At 42.3% G+C, this 22,916-nt stretch overlaps 1 protein-coding gene across 1 annotated transcript; it reads left to right on the top strand.

Annotated features, from left to right (window-relative positions):
- The first annotated feature begins 1,850 nt into the window (after window positions 1-1,850).
- On the top strand, window positions 1,851-22,758 carry vps41 (VPS41 subunit of HOPS complex). Its single transcript, XM_010885547.5, has 28 exons — window positions 1,851-1,871; window positions 2,208-2,246; window positions 3,715-3,822; window positions 5,882-5,959; window positions 6,054-6,128; window positions 8,342-8,404; window positions 8,574-8,639; window positions 9,940-10,059; window positions 10,340-10,553; window positions 10,744-10,841; window positions 16,925-17,054; window positions 17,192-17,307; window positions 17,540-17,596; window positions 17,884-17,945; window positions 18,057-18,138; window positions 18,224-18,316; window positions 18,477-18,604; window positions 18,752-18,896; window positions 19,088-19,129; window positions 19,224-19,274; window positions 19,455-19,592; window positions 19,691-19,745; window positions 20,435-20,575; window positions 20,665-20,801; window positions 21,473-21,572; window positions 21,677-21,721; window positions 22,264-22,343; window positions 22,462-22,758. Exons 1-28 carry the CDS (start codon window positions 1,851-1,853, stop codon window positions 22,540-22,542), a joined length of 2,565 nt encoding a protein of 854 aa, XP_010883849.1. The 3' UTR covers window positions 22,543-22,758.
- The last annotated feature ends 158 nt before the right edge of the window (window positions 22,759-22,916 follow it).

Genomic DNA, 22,916 nt, shown 5'->3' with positions numbered 1-22,916 from the left:
ACCATGCCACTGAGCAGTCCCCAAGAACTAAAGCAAGAAAACAGATGAGGGGAGGACATAGTAATCTCAGGAAGACTCTTGTGTTCCATAACACATTAGTCTCACAGCTGCGACAAACCTACCATCAAAAGAAAATTAAAGGAAAACAAATCATATCAAAGGTCATTGCTGGAAACATTTTGAAGAAGTACCAGTTAGTGTAGGCAGCGCACAAAGAACTTGGAATATCCTACAAAACAATGAGAAAGAACATAATAACACCTGGTCTTCAGTATTCCAGAAAAAAACATAGAAATGTGGTGAGCAACACTACAAAAGAGAAGATTAAAGAATTCTTGGAACATGACAACAATTTGCGAGCTACTGCAGGAAAGAAAGACACCATAACCATAACCATGGCTATGAAATGATTAAATAGTCTGTTTAGACTATAATTATACTGAACCAATCCTGTTCACAAGGAACACAGTTCATGTTTGGTCTTCCATAATCAGATTAAACTATGTTTTGATGTTTAAACAGATTACTAGCTGTTACTTAGAGTTACTTAGAGTTTAAACTTGGGAGTGTGAGGTGGGTGATAATATATTTTTTTAATAACATACATTTTCTGGTTTGGTGGTAAATGTGTATTTTTTTTTGCTACATATGGGGCTCTTGTATATTACAGGATATGTTATGTAATTTGCTAGGAGAAAATGTCTGGACTGATGATCAAACAGCATTGCCATTATTATATCTGGGAAGGGGTTGATAAAATACATGTATAATAGTTATACATAATACCTCACTGTAAAACTAAACGTCGGTGTAGAACCCTGCTGAAATGTGTTGTGCCCATTTTAGATTTCACCAACAGTTGGAGCAGGTAAACACAGGTTTGCAGAAAACTGTCAAGATGTTGACTGGACGGAAATGAATTTAGCTGTACATATTCTGTACGTAAAAAATGTAAGAGGAAAAGGGCAATGAATGGTCAACTGATAGGATGCCTGAGATTAGCGATTATCAACCGACAACCTTAGAAATATCACGTGGCTACCACATGCTAGCGACCAACTGACAACGTCAATTAGTTGAGCTGTAGTTTCTAATTTCGGTCGCCAGATAACGTCGATAACAACATTGTGACAACGAAAAATTTGGTTACACCTGTGAAATTCACGTGCCAAACTCCCATTGATTTCAAATGGATAGCATCGACAAGCGTTTTTGAGCTGCGCAAGTCAGGCTTGAATCAGACAGTCATTATTCAACTCGGAATGAAGTCATTACACAATAATTGATTATACATTTAATAATCCCTCTTCTTGGACACTTCAAACCCAAACAAACTTGTTTCTGTGAAGAAAAAAACTGAAACACGTAACATTACCAATGTACTATTTACTGACAGGAGCTCGCGTCAGGTGAGCAAGTTATATTCAAGGCAGCAAACTCAAACAAATATGCTGCCAAATGAACACGCTTCTATACTATTTGTGGAGACTTGAACGTAAGTGACATTTTGGCCCAACACACCCTCAAGCGTTCCCTTCGGAGCAGCAGAGGCGATTTGCGACTTGTAGATTTATCATGGGGTTTAGGAGGTATTTGCGGTCCCTTTAACAAGAAAACTCATAGACCCATAATGCCACACGTTTCTTGTTTTAGTCATGTGATTTTACTTATGACTTGCATAGTTCGTTTGTCAACACGGCTTTGTGAATATATCTGCGGCTTTTTGCGAATTCAGTGATTTCGTTTAATTTATTTTGCGCAACATTAGCTAAATATCTAAAGTGAGTCATGGGTAGATGCAGATTTAACGCTGTTTAGTTAGCTAACTGTCCGTTCCAAACCCAATCAGCATGGCGGAAGTAGAGGAGAAGGTAAGAAACAGCCTTATCGTCTCTCATTATTTATAGCAATATTTTGCAATTAACTAAGTGTTCCTGATCTTTAAATATTGCTCTTTCTCCAAGATTCTACGAAGGGCGTTGATTTTCTATTGCATTTATGATTTATAAATGTCATCATATGGAGAGTGAATTGCTGAATAAAGACAACAAACACCACACAACTGTAACGTTTCTGTAGGCTATATTAGCTACTGTGGCTAACTACACTTCGGATATATATCATGTTATGTCATATTTGCTCTAGACCGTTGTGTATGTGTGTCTAGCCCCCCTGTCCAGTAAACACGTACTGTGTCACTAATTTAGGGCAGGAAACCAAGTGAAGAGTCTACAGATGAATCTGAGGTAAGATGCTGTGTTGAACAACTGATTGCCCATCTATAGAAAGTGTATCATGATTCAGTAATGCTGAAGTTACTGTTGTGAAAATATTCTGCATTAACTGCACAAGTTACAATAATATGAACATGTCAGAGATGCATGCGGTTGTGAAGTAAGCTACACGTCACACATTCTGTTTCTATTATTTGGCTGCTGTAATTGTGATTGTGGGAATCACTAAATAAAATATAGTATGGCAGACAGTTAGGGAGGCTGAGAAACAACCTGTCCCTAAATGATACAGAGAATGAAATGTCAGGAATAGCCAGTACACTGAACAATCCTACCCCCTTTTTCCCTAAAGAAAAACAATTGAGTGAAAAAATAAATAAAAATCTTCACCAGTAAATGAAAAGTCTGCCTGTCCCGCATCAACAGTCCAGAAGCGGAATCCTCTCCAGTTCCGAACGCACACGCAGATAAACAAGCACCTGGGACTGCATGATTGTATGTCCCCTCCGATCACAAGCCTCTGTTTATTTAGTTATTGGAGTGTGACTCGCCCATTTACACTGCGCCTGTCTTTCTGACTAGGTTGTCAATAGACGAACTTGGTGGAGAGAGTGGGGAGGTCTGCCATAGATTACTTCATATAAGTTGCAGTCCCCCAACCAGTTCCTTGGCTCACACTCTGTAGCCTGATTTACATTCACATTTTTCAATTCCTCTCCACAAGCTTTTTTTACTATGAATTTCCCATCCAACACTTGATTAAACTATCCCTTCTGAATTTGTAGCCTATATTAATTGAAAGGGTATTTTTTGTGGGAGCAACTTAGTAGCCCATCAAAAGAAAAGGGAGCATACCCCACAGACATACGTGTTAAAGAAACGGTCCCCGCGGTCACTGTAAGAGGCGAATGTGTGCTGCTGTCTTTTTGTTATGGCTTTTTAAAGCGTGACGAATACCGGTGCGTTAGACATTTTAGCTAGGGGAATATAGAAGTAATAGACATGGCTGCAGAGTGGGAGGTGATGGTTCTTGGAAATGACATTCTCTCCTTGTGCCCCCACCGCCCCACCTCCTTGCATTATAACAGCAGTCTTTGTTTGGTGTCGGTTCACCCTATAGGCAACCACAAGACTATGCAGTTATAAACTGGGTTATGGGGGAAATGTACAGGGCGGTAGAAACACATTCTCCAGATTCCCAGGGAGCGTCTTAATCAATTTAGGTTCCTCAGGCAGCGTGTATGTGTAGCCAGGAGAGAGAGAGGATGATCTGGTTACAGATGGAGCCCAGACTAACCTTGGTCATTTATGTGTATCTGGAAACTTGTATTGTACCATGCTGATGGGTATTGAAACTTTGTATGGCATTCCCCTCCTTGTGTGAATCTACTGGTATAGAACTATATGTTAACTACCGGTAATACTGGGCTCTATTAATTGACTGTGTGTTTTTTTTTTTATATAATTTTTTTTTTATTAGGAGGAAGACAGTGAGGAGGAGCCTAAGCTGAAGTATGAGCGACTGGCCAATGGGGTGACAGAGATTCTTCAAAAAGATGCTGCCAGCTGTATGACAGTCCATGATAAGGTAGTACTAACCTAAAATGGCCTGTCTAGCTAAACCACACTGAATTCTGGATGTCTTTTCTTTTTTTTATCTGCGTACACCATTTTCATCCATGACTTCTTTTTTTAATTTTATTTACTGCTACTTTCCCAGGTGGGTGTGCTAATGACACATACTTGCGTATGGCTATTTGGGTGTTGCTCAGGGACTCTGCGACAGGGTATTTTGAGCCTGACTCTTGTCCACCAGGCTACTCTGCCGCCCCGAATCATTCTCTCTGTATAACACGAATAGGCAGTCCGTTACCTTCTCCCCCTCCAATCTCTCTGGAGGTACCCGTCAGTAGCTACCAGCCATTGTCTTTTTCCCTTTTCTTATTCCCATTCTTTCCATCTTTTCTCGCTCCCTCCATCTCTTTTGAAACACTGATATTTTTCAGCGTGGCCACTCCGAGCTGGATGGCTAATCGGCATGGCACTGAGGGCACTCATGCACGCCCGGATGGAGGACGAGTCGTGCCTAGTTATGTCTCCGCCCCTGATGTTTTATTAACGACTATCGATTTATTTATTTCAGATTTTATAAGGATTTTTTTCTGTATATTTTTTTTCGGTTCTTTTTTTCCTTTCTTTTTTTTACAACTATTAAGACACAATCGTACCTGAGTGAAATTCTAAATTGACCGGACTGTCTCATTCCGTTCAGTGTTCTTGTACCCCCTGCCGGTTACAGCCCCTTTATTGTCACACGGACCTCTGACCCAGCCAACTCCTGGACCCTTTTTTTTTAAAAAGCACCGGCTTTGCCTGATGCTGCCTCATATTTTAAGTGCCTGAATCGGAATTTCATTTAAACAATTCCATTCTGATAAATCCTTTTAAAAGTCGCACCGCCTCGCAAGGTTGACCCCTTTATTTATTTATTTTTTGGGGTTATTTTATTTGGGGAGATTGCAGGGGCTCTGTCTGACATGCTCAGCTGTGCCTGTAAATATAAGCATTTCATTATAGCCTGCACTGAAGCATGGTGGGCTCACGGCACATGGAGGAGGCTTGGGGAGGTGGGGGGAGGAGTGGGGGTAGAAGGTGAGGATTAGTAGGAGGGGCTGGAGCTGGGCCTGGGTGAAAGAAAGCACACTTAATCTAATGCCAAAAAGCCTGCCAGTTTTGATAATTTCTTGTCCCAGCGGACCTACACATACATACATACTTATTCCCTCTCTCAAACACACACATACACACTGCTGCTGTATGGAGAGTATTAGCTTTAAGGTTGCTGGTAGAGGCAGTTTGATAGCTGGAGACAAAAAAAGAATCCAGATCTACAGTGCATTTATTATGTTTAAGGGTTTTATTTTGAGGGAATGAAAATACCATTTCACACTGTCTGCTTACATAAATAGGGGTCTCCCACTTCCTGTAATTTCACAGTTTTTGCCCCAGAGCCTACTGATTCCACCACACCGTACCAACCTTCCCCAGTTGCTGATTCCACCACACCGTACCAACCTTCCCCAGTTACTGATTCCACCACACCGTACCAACCTTCCCCAGTTGCTGATTCCACCACACTGTACCAACCTTCCCCAGTTGCTGATTCCACCACACCGTACCAACCTTCCCCAGTTGCTGATTCCACCACACCGTACCAACCTTCCCCAGTTGCTGATTCCACCACACCGTACCAACCTTCCCCAGTTGCTGATTCCACCACACCGTACCAACCTTCCCCAGTTGCTGATTCCACCACACCGTACCAACCTTCCCCAGTTGCTGATTCCACCACACTGTACCAACCTTCCCCAGTTGCTGGTTGTACCACACTGTACCAACCTTCCCCAGTTGCTGGTTGTACCACACTGTACCAACCTTCCCCAGTTACTGATTCCACCACACTGTACCAACCTTCCCCAGTTACTGATTCCACCACACTGTACCAACCTTCCCCAGTTGCTGGTTGTACCACACCGTACCAACCTTCCCCAGTTGCTGATTCCACCACACCGTACCAACCTTCCAACAATTTGGAATTGTTGGAATGTGTTGGGAATATTTTATCTCAAAGGTTACTTCTATTTCAGTTCCTCGCGCTGGGCACCCACTTTGGGAAGGTCTTCCTTCTGGACATCCAAGGAAACGTTACCCAGAAGTTTGACATTGTAAGTACTCAACTCAGTCCCCGGTAAAGACTTGTTCTCTACATCAGAACGTCCCGAGTCATTCTTTGACATTGCGGTTGTGTTCTCTCCTCAGAGTCCGGTGAAGATCAATCAGATCAGTTTGGATGAGAGTGGAGAACATGTGGGGATCTGCTCAGAGGATGGCAAGGTGAGATCTCATCTCCAACTGGTGGCCCTACACCTCTTACCCTACGAGGCCCTGAGCCTGCTTGTTTTCTGTTCTATCTCATCATTAATTACACCCACTTGGTGTCCCAGGTCTATATAAGTCCCTGATTAGGGGGTTGCAATGAAAAAATGGAATGGAACTGGCTTTGAGGGCCAGAATTGAATACCCCTGTTCTGCAAAGTGACACCCAATTTCCTTATTGCCTGAAACTTTTGGGCCCAATATGGAAATTAAGAAAACATTTCTTTTCCAATAAAGGTAGAAAAAGTTCTTGAAAGAACCTTTAGGGTTTCTCATCAGAGTTTCAATGTGAAGAACCCTTAAAGGATCCTTCCGAGAAGCATTACATTTTTGAACATGTTTAATACGTTCTGTATCCCTCAGCAGTGTTCAGCTAAATTGTACAGTGTTTTGAAGTCATATCATCAGTGCCAAAAACAAAACATTCTAGTTAATATTAAGAATGTAATGGAGCATTTGCCTTGAGAAAGCCAATTTGGATGTTGCCCAGTTCTGAACACTGGAAGAGTTACAAATAAGAAACTTTAAAGGGACACTGTATAATTTATTTTCCAATTGGAAATCAGGTGAATTCCAGCAATAACATTTTGGATTTAAATAAACATTTTATCATATCATACATTTTAGCAAATTCATAATATATCATGCATTTTCTAAAATTCTTCACATCATACATTTATCTAATTCTAATTTAATGAAACTTTGAAATGATGCCATAACTTAACGTACCCTACTTATTAATGACGCGTCTGGGCGTATACTGTCTCATGTCTACTCTGTGAGACCCGGTTGCAATGTGGCCAGTCAATTTCAGGGACTCTTCTAGTGACCACCTTACAGAAGCTGTAAAAACTATATTCTATATTCTTGATATTTTAGAAATAATAAAAAGCCCTTCGGGTGACAATGATTCTTCACACTGTCATGCTTTTTTTGAACTGAAACTTAGTGTGCTGTGTAGAATTCTAGCCACGAGGAAATGACAAGTGATTTTGCTTTGACATTGTCACTGGGCTCGCGCTGGCATGTGTTTTCTGTTCATCAATAGAAATTCTGCATTTCAAGCTCTGCTTTTGTATGCACGTAAATCATTTCTGGTGAATAAATGTCGTAAATCACTATAATTCCACTTATTTACTGGAGAAATAATATGGACATTTTCTTTATTTTACATTTTCTTATTTTTTGCAAAAATCCTATGTATTGAACCTTTACAATACCGGTTTACTTTCATAAACACATTTCTAGGGACTTGTGTGTTCACAACTATGTTGTGAGTGGAAACACTATCCCGCTTGCCTGTCAGTCTACAAATCGCTCTGGATGCCCTCTGGATACCTGGTTGTTATCGCTCTTCTCCTGATCTGGATTACCATCCTTCATGGACCTTGCAGTTGAGATGGGCTATCAGATATTGGCCCCTCACTCTTTAGCACCCCAGTGGCAAAAAGCGGGCAGCAGGGTAGCCTACTGGTCAGAGAGTTTTGGGCCAGTAAATAAAATGTTTCCGGTTCTAATCCCATAGCTGACAAGGTGGAACAATGTTCCTTTTTCCCTGAGCAAAACCGTTAACTGTAATTGCTCCCAGGTTGTTGTAAATAGGAATTCATTCTCCACATACTTACCTAAAGGAAGAAAAAAAAAAAAACTTGAGCAAACATTTGGATCAAAATTAAAAGTCAAAATAGACAGCGCCGTAGTGGTTGGTTCTCAAGCGATTCAGTTTGCCTTTAACCTCTGTCAATCTCACCTGGTAATCTGAAAGTACTCAATTCATGATGTGTATGCAGAACTTTATTTGGCCCTTTTCTTTCTGACAAATGCTGCGTTACAATATCTTGTTTTGCATTAGCTGTCGCTGTAACTAAGGTAACTGTGGCTGTGGTAAAGCCAGAGATTAGGACCATGGTATCAAAGCACTGGAGGGTTCAGAGAATCAACCTGGCCACTAATTGGTGACTCTGCGGATGGCGAGCAGTGATCCAATCAAAGTCTGCCTGTCCAGAACCCCCCAATGCACTAAGGTGACCCAGAAACACTCCCAGACAGCTACAGAAGGCATACTAATTGGAACAGAGATATTTTTCACTATAACCCTGGCGTATTCGATTACTTTTCATACTTCATACTGACTGACCCATTCTTATCCTTTTGCCATTTCTATATTGCAGGTTCAAGTGTTTGGACTTTACACGCGGGAGGGCTTCCATGAGAACTTTGACTGTCCTATCAAAGTGAGTAGATTTTGTATACTTTCATTGTCCCATCTTTATTATTAACATTCTTCAGTTCTATTATAATTACATTTACAGAAGACTATTCAGTGTGTGTTTTCATGGCCCATACCATTGTTTGCATTTCTTATCTCTGTTAGATGCTCTCCTAAATGTGTCTTTTCACCAGGTGGTGGCGCTGCACCCGCGCTTCAGCAGTTCAAACTGCAAACAGTTTGTAACTGGCGGCAACAAGGTGAGTTTGAAAGGTATTTTGGTAGTATGTAGCCCTTACTGTTTCAAACTGTTATAATGATATGTACAAATTAACAGACATTTGCATGAATTACCTTTTGTATAAACAAACGTATGAATTGTGACGTTTCTTCCAGTGAACCGAATCCCTCTAGTCTCCTTCCCTTGTATGGCTGGTCCCAGTGCAGATTGCAGACCTTCTTTTGGCTGGTGTGAAAGCCTGTTCCTTTTTCCTGTGTCTTCTCTGGAGTGCACTCCGGGGAGAGCGTCCCATTTTCACAAAGTGTTGCTCACTCTCCAGTGTTTGAAAGGCAATGCTTCACAAGCACGTTAAATAGATGTCATTATCAGAAGGACCGTAGTGTTAGGGTCCCCAGGTAGGCAGGAATACAGCGTTGTCTCCAAACCCCCCCCCCGGAATGTGTTTTAGGTATTTCTGTTCCTTTATAAAAGTCTGCAGTCTAAAACAACACCACTTACTTCAAATGATAGTGGATGAACATTTTGGAATCATTATGTATTTCAGTGATTCACGTTCAAGCAAAAAAAAAAAAACTGGCAAGTTTGGAAGGGTTTAAGCATCTGGAATCATACAGACCAACTTATTGTCTCATGAAACGCTCGTTGTTAGTGTTGCTTTACCATTTTCTTTCAATTGGCACTGATTTCTTTGCTCGCTGTGTGCTCAAGAACCTCCATACAGCGCCGTGTGATGAAAATCAATACGCCTCAACCGGAGCCATATCCTGTCAAAGGCAATTCAATTCTGACTGCACAGTTCTGCCAGTGTCATATCCTCCCTTTGTGGAGAGAACTGTTAACATTTCCAGACTGTTGAATTAGGGCCCCCCCCCACCACCCCCTGGTTGCAGCAACTGCAGAATATTGTACATCCGCCTGTAAAACGGTGACACTGAGATGAAAGGCTTTTTTATATGCGTTGCCTTCTGATGGGGCAGCCATCTAATTACCGGAAAGAGTAACTTATGTCAACGCTTCGAGGCGTGGCCCTGTTGTTAGTCAGTGTGATTTAAACAAAACGGACCACGCATGCTTTTTCAGGCAAACCTGCACCCGTAATGTAGTCATCAACAATTCATTTTGTCAATCACATGAAGGTGATCACAGGCGGGAAAGCCCACAGTCCTCTTGTGCCGCTGTTATCTATTGCCCTCTGCTGGTTGAAAAACAGAACTACAAACGTGATCCATAAGGGTTTGCTTGCACGTTTTTGACGGTCCTGATTTGGATATTACTCTTGACGCCAATGTGAAAAGTTTTTTTTGTGTCGCCCTCCCAAGCTGCTTCTGTACGAGAGGAACTGGCTGAACCGCTGGAAGACGTCCACTCTGCACGAGGGGGAGGGCACCATCACTAACGTCCAATGGAGAGCCAATCTGATTGCTTGGGCCAATAACGTGGTAAGGCCAAACGATTCGCGGACTCTGTCAGCCATATGGTGGTCGAGTGATATGTCCAGTCAACATGATGATGATGATGATGATGCATTGTTTTCGTGACAAATAATTTGGTCTAGTGTTCTAAGATGCGTCCGTACTGCTGGCACATTCGGCAAAAACCTTCTCTTTGATTTTTCACTGTCTTAACGTAAAGACCATCTCAACACTACACACCACTACCTCAGACATACCGTTCAGACCTAACACGATCGCCAATGTTGATGGTCTTGGTTTCTCCCAGGGAGTGAAAATCTACGACATCAGCACCAAGCAGCGAATCACCAACGTGCTGCGGGATAACGTCAGCCTCCGGCCTGACATGTACCCCTGCAGCCTGTGCTGGAAAGACAACACCACCCTTATAGTCGGCTGGGGCTCCTCCATTAAGATCTGCGCGGTGAAGGAGAGGGACCACGCCGAGATGAGAGACCTTCCTAGCCGCTATGTGGAAATCGGTGAGGCGTCAAGGACATTTGTTGAGGCGGGTTCGCCAGGCAGGACTGTAACTGTGGTGTGCCTTTGGCCAGGTCGTCATTCAGAATGTGGAGTGGTTTTCTGTTGACTTGCCCAATTAGGTCACTGTGAAAGGAGACCACGTAAGACTGTTATAGAGTTGCGGTAATGTGGGTTTCTTCTGTTTTGCAGTGTCCGCGTTTGAAACGGAGTTCTTCATTAGTGGCCTGGCACCTCTGGCCGACCAGCTGGTCACCCTGTATTTTGTGAAGGAGACCTCCGATCACATGGTACTGTTAATTATATGCGGCCAGAGTCCTTAAGTATTGAGACAATCAGCATTTTTATGTACAGCGCCAATAAGGATTGAAAAGTCAAACAGTTACTTTGAGATATATTATTGTAATTTTTTTAAGGATAAAAAATATATTTCAGGATAAGGATATTTAAGGATAGTTTACATATTGTTTTCACTATTTAGGACTATTTCGCTTTCACAACACTATACAAGATCTATCTAGTTCAGGGATGCAAACTGATTGTGACAATTGGTGGGTGTTTCGGGTTAGTTAGGGGTGTTCTTTCATCATTTGAGCAATCATAAGAGAGCTGTCAATGTATTCTCTTGATTTTAGGCTTTGTGTTTTCCTCTGGAATCTGCTTTTGGTGTCTGTCACTTGCCTTCTTTGGTGATGTAGGTACTGACAGCAGCAGAATGGAAATAAAAAATGTTACATTTCTTGCTTGGCCAACATAATCTCCAGGTTTTAATCCAGTTGAAAATCTTTGATTTTCTGAAGATGAGACTTTGGGCACAAAGACTTCAAAACAAACCCAGCTGTTGATGGCTGCAGTATAGACCAGACAGGGCATCACCAAAGACGTTACCCAGTGTATGGTTGGGTCGATAGGTCACAGACTTCATGTAGTTATTAAAGAATTAGTGAAGCTTCACCTCTTTGGTTATTTGAGACGAACTGCATTGTGGGATTGTTGACGTGCTGTACCCTGCCTGCTGTTACCTACCTGGCTACCTGCCAAACTTTTTTTTCGAATTTACTCGATATAAACTAATTGGTCAAAATTCTATTTTAGAGTTTTACCAACGCAATATTTATCTGTTGACCTCTTACCCAACTTTTCTACACCGGGACTCTTTTTGGACATAATTAACAGAACTACTCACCCCTGAACACCCGAGGCTAAGTATCATTACAATGCCTTTTCACTGTAATTGTTGTAGCAACAACACGGAGGAGAATGTTCGTCTTAAGTTAAAGATAGCAGAGTTAGAGGCTCGGCTTCTGACGCAAATGCCAGGCAAGGATTATGCTAGTGTAGAAATAGAAAAATCTGCGTCAGTGCCACCAGGTAGAAACGATAGTTTTGTTAGCCCCCCGGCACAGCTCCTGCAGCCGGGCAATAACTTTCTCTTGGTCACTGGGAAGAAATGCCGTCGACCAGTTAAACCTGAATCGTTGCTAAAACCAACTGAGACTTTGAACAGGTTTTCCCCACTGGAGTCGGAGTCAAGACCCGAGCCGTCTTCGGAGGGGAATGGTCGGCAGGCATGTTCTACCGGTGGACTTGAAAAACTGAAAACTTTAGTCATTGGCGATTCCATCACACGCAGTATTAGACTAAAGAATCAGCCGGCGATCGTACATTGTTTACCGGGGGGCAGAGCCACCGACGTAGCCGCAAATCTGGGGTTGGTGCTAGCGAAGTCTAAAACTGGCAAGTATAGAGAGTACAGAGATATTGTTATCCACGTTGGCACCAACGATGTTAGGATGAAACAGTCAGAGGTTACGAAGCAGAACATAGCATCAGCGTGTAAATTAGCTAGAAAGATGTGTCGGCATCGAGTTATTGTCTCTGGCCCCCTCCCAGCTAGGGGTGGTGACGAGCTCTACAGCAGACTTGCGCAACTCAATCGCTGGCTGAAAACGGAGTTCTGCCCGTCGCAGGAGGTAGAGTTTGTAGATAACTGGCCTTCTTTTTGGGACTCTCCCAGAAATAGGGCCAGGCCTGATCTGCTGAGGAGCGACGGACTCCATCCTAGCTGGAGTGGTGCTCTTCTTTTGTCTAGGAACATTGACAGGAGTCTCACTCCTATAGCTTTAACATGAGATAGGGTGCAGGTCAGGCTGCAGGCTGTTAGCCAGCCTGCTAGCATAGTGGAGTCTGTCAATAGCATAGCCAGAGTAGTTAGTACAGCTTTACCTATTGCCACTGTGACTCGTTCCAGGCTGAGAAAAGTTAAACAAGGTAGTGCTAACAAAAACAACCTTATTAAGATAAAGCCTTCCTCCACCTCGGTCAAAAATAAAAATAATTGTATCACTTCGCATCTCAAAATGGGACTCCTAAATATTAGATCTCTTGCTCCAAAGGCAGTTGCGGTAAATGAATTAATCTCTGATCATAAACTAGATGCTATTGGTTTATGTGAAACGTGGCTAAAGCCTAAAGAATTCACTGCCTTAAATGAGGCCTCTCCTCCTGGCTATACTAGTGATCATATCCCTCGTGCATCCCGAAAAGGAGGGGGTGTCGCTAATATTTATGACAGTAAATATAAACTTACTCTCAAACATATCACAGAGTTTCATTCTTTCGAAGTTTTACTCATGAAAGTTAACCAGGCCGATAAATCATTTTACATAGCTACTATTTATAGGCCCCCCGGGCCATACACATTGTTCCTCAATGAGTTTCCAGAATTCTTGTCTAACCTTGTAGTCATGGCAGATAGTATTCTAATTTTTGGCGATTTCAATATCCATATGGAAAACCCCCATGATCCTCTTCAAAAAGCCTTTCAAGCCATAATCGACTCAATGGGTTTCATCCAACATGTCTCAGGTCCAACACATTGCCACAATCATACCTTAGATTTAGTCCTGTCACGAGAAATAGATATTGTAGATCTAATAATTTACCCCCAAAATCCTGGATTATCGGATCACTGTCTTATTACATTTACCGTTAAAACAAGAAATTCACTTGCCCCCCAAACAATGAGTTTCAAAAGCCGTACTATAAATTCTCGGATTACAAATAAATTCCTTGATATTCTTACTAGTTCGCTCTTAAATGACAGAGTAAATAAATCTGTAAACGATCAAATCGAGGATCTAAACTCAATACTGCGAAATACATTAGACATAGTTGCACCACTAAAAACTAAAGAAATACGCAACAAGAAACTTGCTCCTTGGTACACCGACAATACTAGAGCACTTAAGCAAGCCTCCAGAAAATTGGAGCGAAAGTGGCGCTCCACCAAGTTGGAAGTATTTAGACTAGCCTGGATAGACAGTACAGTACAATACCGAAAATCACTCACGTCTGCTCGATCAGCTTATTTCTCCAACCTGATTGAGGCGAACAAAAACAATCCAAAATTTCTCTTTGATACAGTTGCAAAGTTAACAAAAAAGCAAAGCTTAGCATGTGAAGTGGGTCTTCACTTTAGTTGTAATGAATACATGAACTACTTTGATGAAAAGATCGTCACCATTAGAAAACAAATAACTGAATCCCTAAATAGTTATGGTCCTAAAAATCTCGGTTGTCCGGAAAATTTCCGGAGCCTCCCTGATCAGGTGTCAATGGGGACACTTGAGTTTTTTGATACCGTATCGCTCGACACATTTACAAAATTTGTAATGAGTTCTAAACCCACAAACTCTCAGCTAGACCCGATTCCTACAAAATTACTTAAGGAGTTATTTCCTGTGCTAGGTCAGCCAATGCTGAACATAATAAATTGCTCCCTTTCCTCCGGATGCGTACCAAACTCACTAAAAATTGCGGAAATTAAGCCTCTTCTAAAAAAATCTAATCTAGATCCCGACATATTAAACAATTATAGGCCAATATCGAACCTCCCGTTCCTCTCAAAAATCTTAGAAAAATGTGTTTCCCAACAACTGAATGCCTTCCTAAAGACAAAAAACATTTATGAAATATTCCAGTCTGGTTTTAGATCCCATCATAGTACTGAGACTGCACTCGTGAAGGTAACAAATGACCTTCTAATGGCCTCAGACAAAGGTTCCGCATCCGTCCTGTTGCTTCTTGATCTTAGTGCTGCTTTTGACACTATTGATCACTCCCTTCTCTTAGAGAGACTGGAAACCAATATTGGGCTACGTGGACATGTTCTAGCCTGGTTTAAATCTTATTTATCTGAAAGATATCAGTTCGTTAGTGTGGATGGCATATCCTCTGACAAGTCAAAGGTATGCTTTGGAGTTCCTCAAGGCTCGGTTCTGGGCCCATTACTTTTCTCACTATACATGCTCCCTCTGGGCGATGTAATCCGAAATCACAATATTAACTTTCACTGTTATGCTGATGACACACAGTTATATATTTCAATGAAGCATGGAGAAGCCCCTAAATTAGCTATTTTGGAAGCATGCGTTTCAGATATTAGGAAGTGGATGACAGAGAATTTCTTGCTCTTAAACTCAAATAAAACAGAAATGCTCCTTTTAGGACCCAAAAAACAAAGAGCGTTGTTAGCAGATCTCACTGTGAACCTCGACGGCTGCATGGTCGTATCCCAAAAAACTGTAAAAAACCTTGGCGTTACCCTTGACCCTGACCTCTCCTTTGAAGAACATATAAAATATGTCTCAAGAGTAGCTTATTTTCATCTTCGAAACATCGCAAAAATTAGAAACTTCCTATCAAAAACTGATGCAGAAAAATTAATCCATGCTTTCGTTACTTCTAGATTAGATTACTGCAATGCTCTTCTCTCTGGTTATCCAGACAAATTAATAAATAAACTTCAATTAGTGCTGCACACAGCTGCTAGAATCCTAACTAGAACAAAAAAATTTGAACACATTACTCCTGTCCTGGCGTCCTTACATTGGCTGCCTGTTAGGGTTAGGGCTGATTTTAAGGTTTTACTCTTAACCTATAAATCAATACATGGACTTGCTCCTACTTACCTTGCTGAAATGATCCAGCCATACATACCTACACGTAACCTTAGATCGCAAGACGCAGGCCTTTTAATTGTACCTAGAATTTCTAAACAAACAATTGGCGGCAAGGCCTTTTCTCATAGAGCTCCACTCCTGTGGAATGATCTGCCAATTAAGGTTAGAAATGCAAACTCAGTGCAAACTTTCAAGTGTCTACTAAAAACTCATCTCTACAGCACGGTTTATAATTAGGTGTAGCCTGGCCCGGGGGCGTGAAGGTGACCAGTAGGCTTGATACTGTCCACCCTTGCTGTCTTGCCAGGTGGGCTCTCGTCGCCACTGGGATGCCCTCCCTCCAATGCCCTTCGGGGGAAGAGTCACTGGCTTGTTGTTGATTCTCTATTGCGCACTTGTGCAGTTGGGCTGTACGCTACTAGCAATACTCGGCCCTCATTCAGGGGGGTTGCGGTTGGTGGGTGTCCCTTTGGTTGATGCCTGGCAATGTGGTTGGATTGATTTCCTGCCTGTTGGGCCCTGTCCGGGGCCTCCCCCGGGTAGGGCCCCAGTGTCACCGGACCCCCCCGTCTCAGTTTCCAAGGTGTTACGCTGCTATATTATTGTGCTGGGGGACATGAGGGATGTACTACTAACTTTTCTCAGTTTCCTCCAATTTTAAATTTTAGAAAGAGATGAGGTCCTGGTCCACACCTGCGGATTACCTGGTTTGGGGGGACCGTTGCTGTTCCTGTCCTTGTCCACCTGGTCATACTTCTGACCTAGTCTAAAATCAAATATACTCTGGATTTAGCCAAGAGAAATTTATTTATTATTCCAATTGGACTCTTAATATCTCACCCGGCACAGCCAGAAGAGGACTGGTCACCCCTCTGAGCCTGGGTCCTCTCTAGGTTTCTTCCTAAAATTCGACCTTCTTAGGGAGTTTTTCCTAGCCACTGAAATTCAACACTACTGTTGTTTGCTCCTTGGGGTTTAAGGCCGGGTGTCTCTGTAAAGCACTTTGTGACAACTGCTGTTGTAAAAAGCGCTTTATAAATAAATTTTGATTGATTGATTGATTGACCAAGTACTTAACGTAACTGCTTTATTTGGCCATCAGATTAAGCTGTCCCAATAATTTTGTGCCTTGAAATACAGGGACTGTATAGCTCTGTCATTTTGAAAGAAAACAAGATGTACATAAAAACCCTTAAATGAGTCTGAGAATCTATACTTTAACTAATAGCAGTTGTTTGATTTCAAAGTCAAATCTCCGAAGTATAGAGCTAAGAGAATTTCAAAGCAAATGCTTACTTTCCCAGTAATTGCTGAGAGAATTATAAATCGAGCGGTTTGTGGGGTCACTGCCCCAAGACATTTCAATGTTTACATGTGCTCATTGCTTGTGTGGTGCTGTGTGAGGGCAGGAGGAGGAGTTCCGAGCAAGGCCTCGTCTGGACATCATCCAGCCTCTGGCTGAGGGCTGTGAGGAGATCTCATCCGACGCCCTGACTGTCCGTAATTTCCAGGAGAACGAATGTCGGGACTACCGGCTTGGTGAGCCGACCACAACCATTTCTCCACAAACACTGCCCAGAATGGCGCTCTCTGTGTTGACTTTGGTTACCGATTATTTCACATACTAAAGATCATTCCAGCACGGTCTGAACTGTACGGCGAATGTCTGTTAACAGAACATTCCGAGGGAGAATCCCTCTTTTACATCATCAGTCCCAAAGACATTGTGGTGGCCAAAGAGCGAGACCAGGATGACCACATTGACTGGCTACTAGACAAAAAGAAGTATGAGGTTAGAGTTGTAATCATCCAATAAAGCAGATGTCACATAGGGACTTCAATATTTCACTGTTTGTTCTCAGTGTGTCGTTAAGAACAGATTTTCAGGAAACTGCATTGAGATGAATGTTATTAAATTCATAATACAAGCCTTGTAAGTGTATCATGCACGCGTCTTACAACTCATAACGTGTTATACTAGTCGGCCATTACCATACTACCAAAACTCTTTTTCTTGTTCACAGGAAGCTCTGATGGCTGCCGAGATCAGTTTCAAGAACATTAAACGCCATGAAGTCCAGGTACTGACAACATTTGGCTAAAGTAAACTCAGCCTGCTTATTTGCTTCAAATCACATGACTCACATTAGATGGATAGGTACTAGTTGGACTTAATGCATGTCCATGGCGAAACAAGTAAGGACACGTCAGTTTGTCCCAACGAAAAATGTTTGTTGCAAGTTGTTGTGAGTAAATGTTACGTCTGTCAAAATATGTACACCACCAAAGATACAACACTTGATGATGAAATTGTGGAAGATGAAGTCCATGGCGTTAAATAATGGAGTTTGTCTTGTGTTCTAATCAGAAAATTGGGATGGCCTACATAAATCACCTGGTGGAGAAGGGGGACTATGACTCGGCTGCAAGGTACCACAGATGTTCAGGATACTTCTTTAGTCTCTCCTTCAAACAATCAGCATACAGACTTTATTCTTTTTTGTCTTACTTTCTGTGTCTCTTGCCTTTGTTTCAATCCAGGAAGTGTCAGAAGGTCCTGGGGAAAAACATGGAACTCTGGGAGAATGAGGTGTACAGGTTCAAAACCATTGGGCAGTTGAAGGTGACTCAGGCTGAAATACCCTCTCATGTTACCTTCTCATTGCTTTGTATCACTTCCAACATCCTCCTGTCCTCCTCTGCTCCAGGCCATCAGTCAGTACTTGCCCAGAGGGGACCTGCGACTCAGACCGGCCATCTACGAGATGATCTTGCATGAGTTCCTTAAGACGGACTATGAGGTTCGTCCACCTGTTTGTAAATGTCTGCTGGTCTTCCTACCGCCTTGTGTCGTAACTCTTTCAATAACACTCTTCATTCCTCTCTTTCTGCAACCTCCCTCTACCCCCATTCTCTTTCACGCTGTCCCCCTCTTTCTCCTTCCCTCCCTCCATCTTCAAGGGCTTTGCCATGTTGATCCGTGAGTGGCCAGGCGAGCTGTACAATAACATGACTGTCATCCAAGCCGTCACTGACCACCTCAAGAAGGACCCGGCCAATGGTACCCTGCTCACGACGCTGGCCGAACTGTAAGTGTCTCTCCGCCGGTTTTAACCCGGTTATTAACTAGATGAGACCGTGAATGAGCAACGATAAAATGGACGTGATGGTCCATTTCCCCCTGTTAGATTGAGTTTGAAGTGTCCCTGTGCTGTGCCTTTGTGACATCCGTGCAGTTACACCTACGACCAACGCTATGACCGGGCCCTGGAGATATACCTTAGACTCCGGCATAAAGACGTTTACCAGCTGATCCACAAGCACAACCTGTTCTCCGCCATAGAAGACAAGATTGTGCTCCTCATGGACTTCGATAAAGAGGTTGTTAGACCTTGCTATGGCTGTTTTGAGTGTATGTAGTTGTCATTGTCAGAGTAGCAATAAGTCAGTCTTTGCTGCGCTTTAAGCTGGGCAAAGATCATAGAGAACGTCCGCTTAACGTCTGACCGCAGAGTTCAAATGTCCATGTGTGTGTTTCTGTCTGAAGAATACTCTTTGTGTTGTGTTGTCAGAAAGCTGTGGATATGCTCCTGGATAACGAAGACAAGATATCGGTATGTGCACCAGGCCGCCTTTATCTTTCTGGGAAAGTTCAAAATGGAATATGTGCTTACCGCTGACCATAATCCTAACTAATCTGCCTTGTAGATGGACAGAGTGGTTGAAGAACTCCGAGACAGGCCTGAGCTCCTGCACATAGTAAGGGTCTTCTAATGTATTCATTAGTTAAAAACAATGAGTTACCATGACCGTTTCTCATGTCCTAAGAAGTATTTTGTGTCAAGTGTACACATACCTGATTTCTGTGTCCATCTGTTTAGTGTTCAATTAAAAAGCATTTTTTGGCATGTGTAACAATTCATTTCCCACGTCCCTCAGTACCTTCACAAGTTGTTCAAGAGGGACCACCACAAGGGTCAGAAGCACCACGAGAGACAGATTGGTCTGTATGCAGAGTATGACCGTCCCAACCTCCTGCCATTTCTAAGGGACAGCATCCACTGCCCACTAGAAAAGGTACTGAGAAATCAACGGAGGGCTCATGTAAAAATGTTGCATTTAGATTCATATTTTTTATCAAGGGTCTTTATAACTGTCTTCCCTGTCTTAATCAGGCTCTGGAGATTTGTCAGGAGAGGTACTTTGTGGAGGAGACCGTGTTCCTGCTCAGTAGGTGGCCTCGTTTTTTGTTTAAATGAATAGAGTGAATAATATACGCTTTTATATAGTGTGATCCAGATGTATTTGGACTGTGACAAGTTTTGTTGTTTTTGTCCTGGACTCCAGCACATTAGATTTTAAATGAAACAATGACTTAGAAGTTTAAGTGCAAACTGTCAGCCCTTTTATACATGGTTACAGACAATTTTTTCGGCCTTAATCCAATTTAAAATACTGAGGACAAAAATGTCTGAAACAGGAACTGAAGATGACTGCAGTACAACCCTGGCAGAGCATCATCAGGAAAAGATGCCAAACATCTGGTGATGGGCAAAGATTCACAACCTAGTACTAAATATAATTACTTTATTTAAGATTAGGTTTATTTTAAAAATCACACTTAGACCTCTAAAATCGGGGGTTATGTGTAATAATGTCTATAATTTCCACATGGTTCATGGATATAAATACCCACAAATTAAAGCCAACAGTCTGCACTTTAACCTGTTCGTCATTTTCTCATTTGAAATACAATGTGTTGAAGTACCAAGTCAAAACAACAAATTGCATTGGTGTCCAAATAGTTTGATCAGTACTGTAACTGCTTGAATTGTTATAAAGTCCTCTAGATACGGATACAAGCTAGCCGACTGCATTTGATCTCAGTTAACTAACCCATTGTAACTTGTCCCTCCCAGGCAGGATGGGGAACTGTCGACGGGCCCTTCAGATGATCATGGAGGAACTGGAGGATGTGGACAAGGCCATTGAGTTTGCAAAGGAGCAGGATGACGCCGAGCTGTGGGAGGATCTCATCTCCTATTCCATCGACAAGCCTCGTAAGTGAGGCGAATGCTGAAGCCCTTTGAAATGAGTTCTTCCCTTTGTTTCCATGAGGGTCATTACGTTTCTTTCTTTTTTCCCTAAGCCTTCATCACCGGCCTGCTCAATAACATTGGAACACATGTGGATCCTATCTTGCTCATCCACCGAATAAAGGAGGGCATGGAGATTCCTAACCTCAGAGATTCTCTGGTCAAAATCCTTCAGGACTACAACCTACAGGTCAGAATAGCGGCCATCCAATACTGCACTTTCAATGTAACAAACCAGAGGGACATCTACATTTAAGTCACATATCAGGCGCTCTTTTCCTGAGCGACAAACATTAGTGAGTGCATGATTTGGATTTTTTGTGCCAGCCCTCTGTGCCATGCTCATCTTCATCCGCTTATCGGGTATCGGGTCGTGGGGGCAGCAGCTCCAGCAGGGAACCCCAAACTTCCCTTTCCCGAGCCACATTTGCCAGCACTTCCCTTTCCTGAGCCCAGGCCAGTGTCGAAATATAATCTCTCCACCTGTTCCTGGGCCAACCCCGAGGTCTCCTCCCAGCTGGACGTGCCTGGAACACCTCCCTAGGGAGACATTCTAGGGTCATCCTTACCAGATGCCCGAACCACCTCAACTGGCTCCTTTCGATGCAAAGGAGCAGCGGCTCTACTCTGAGTTCCTCACGGATGGCTGAGCTTCTCACCCTATCACTAAGGGAGAAGCCAGCCACCCTTCTGAGAAAACCCATTTCAGCTGCTTGTACTCGCAATCTAGTTCTTTCGGTCATGAACCAGCCTTCGTGACCATAGGTGCCATGCTCAACCAAACACAGGACCTGGCCAGCAAGCCTTGCTTCTTGTCTTAATAAATAATAATACAAATATTTGTGTTGCTCTGTCACTCAGATATTGCTCCGGGAAGGCTGTAAGAAGATCTTAGTGGCTGACTCGCTGTCCCTGCTTCAAAAGAACCACAGAACTCAGATGAGAGGGGTCAGAGTGGATGGTGAGTAGAACAATGTGCAGAGTGTCTGACTTCTCTAAAGAACAGTAAGAGTGCATGCTTGTGTGGTTTGAATTTTAACTTTGAAATGTCAATTTGTTTTTCAGAAGAAAACATATGCGAATCTTGTCACGCTTCGATATTACCATCAGGTAGGCTTACCTGTTTATTTATATATATATACTGTATAGGAATCTGCTATATATATTTAGTATCATCAAGCAGATTCCTATACAGTGTCAATACAACAGTACTTTTTATTGGGATGCTTCTTAGCGTCACTGTAAAGCTATTCAAAATACCTATATGTCCATCTGGTCATGCTGCTAACTTGGATTATGCTTTACAGACTCTGGACACAGCCCACATGCATTTATTAATTATTACAATTTGTACTCTTAAAATGTTCACCCAGTACAGCCAGAAGAGGACTGGCCACTCTTTTAGGGAGTTTTTCTTATCCACTGTGCATTAACCCTGTTGTTGCTTGCCCTTTGGGATTTCAGGCTGGGTGTCTTGTAAAAGCACTTTGTGACAATGGCTGATGTAAAAAAATAAAATAATAATAATAATGTTTTGATTGTTATTTAGTCATGACTGGGTAATATAGCATGTGGTTTGCTGGTTGATCAAGAGGTATAATGCTAAATTACAGTCTTCTCTCAGACATGCATGTTTTACTTCTTTGTTGTAGATATGGCCCAGAACTTCAGTGTGGTGGTTTTCCACTGCAGACACATGTTCCATAAGGAGTGTTTACCCTCTCCGGGAACGGTACGTGTCTACACTATCTCAATCTTTCCTTCCAAACCGGCTTTCTCACTCCATATAGTATGATAATTTCAGATGACAGCAACCAACTTGTTTAAGCAGTTATTTTCTTTTCTATCAGATTCCTGGGGTCCAGTTTTGCAACATCTGCAGTGCGAAGCGGAGAGGACCAGGAAGTGGGATACTTGAGATGAAGAAGTAACAGAAAATCTCTACATGCCGTCATTTAATCTTTTCCAATTTGGAATGAATAGTCATGTCATCATTGCTTATTCACATTATACTCTGTTGCATCAAATGTGTAAAAAGTCATTATATAAACTGTTACAACATAAAAATGATAAATGTTGCACTGTCCCCTGAAATAGTTTTTTGCAATTTGCTTTGAACCCCAAATAAAATGCATTTGTAATCTCAATATGTGCTAGAATTGTTTGAATTGTTTCACTGTAACTCAATAATATAACTGGTAATGGTCCTTCTATAAGTAAATACTTATGGTCTTCAGTAACTTGAAATGGCAAATTAATCTTCAATGTCAACACGTGTCAGGGGTGAACTGACCATTTGACAATT

This window comes from Esox lucius, chromosome 21 (genome assembly GCF_011004845.1).
Source record: "Esox lucius isolate fEsoLuc1 chromosome 21, fEsoLuc1.pri, whole genome shotgun sequence".
NCBI lineage: Eukaryota > Metazoa > Chordata > Actinopteri > Esociformes > Esocidae > Esox > Esox lucius.
Note: the sequence above shows the minus strand (reverse complement) of the source record. Positions and strands in the feature narration are given on the sequence as shown.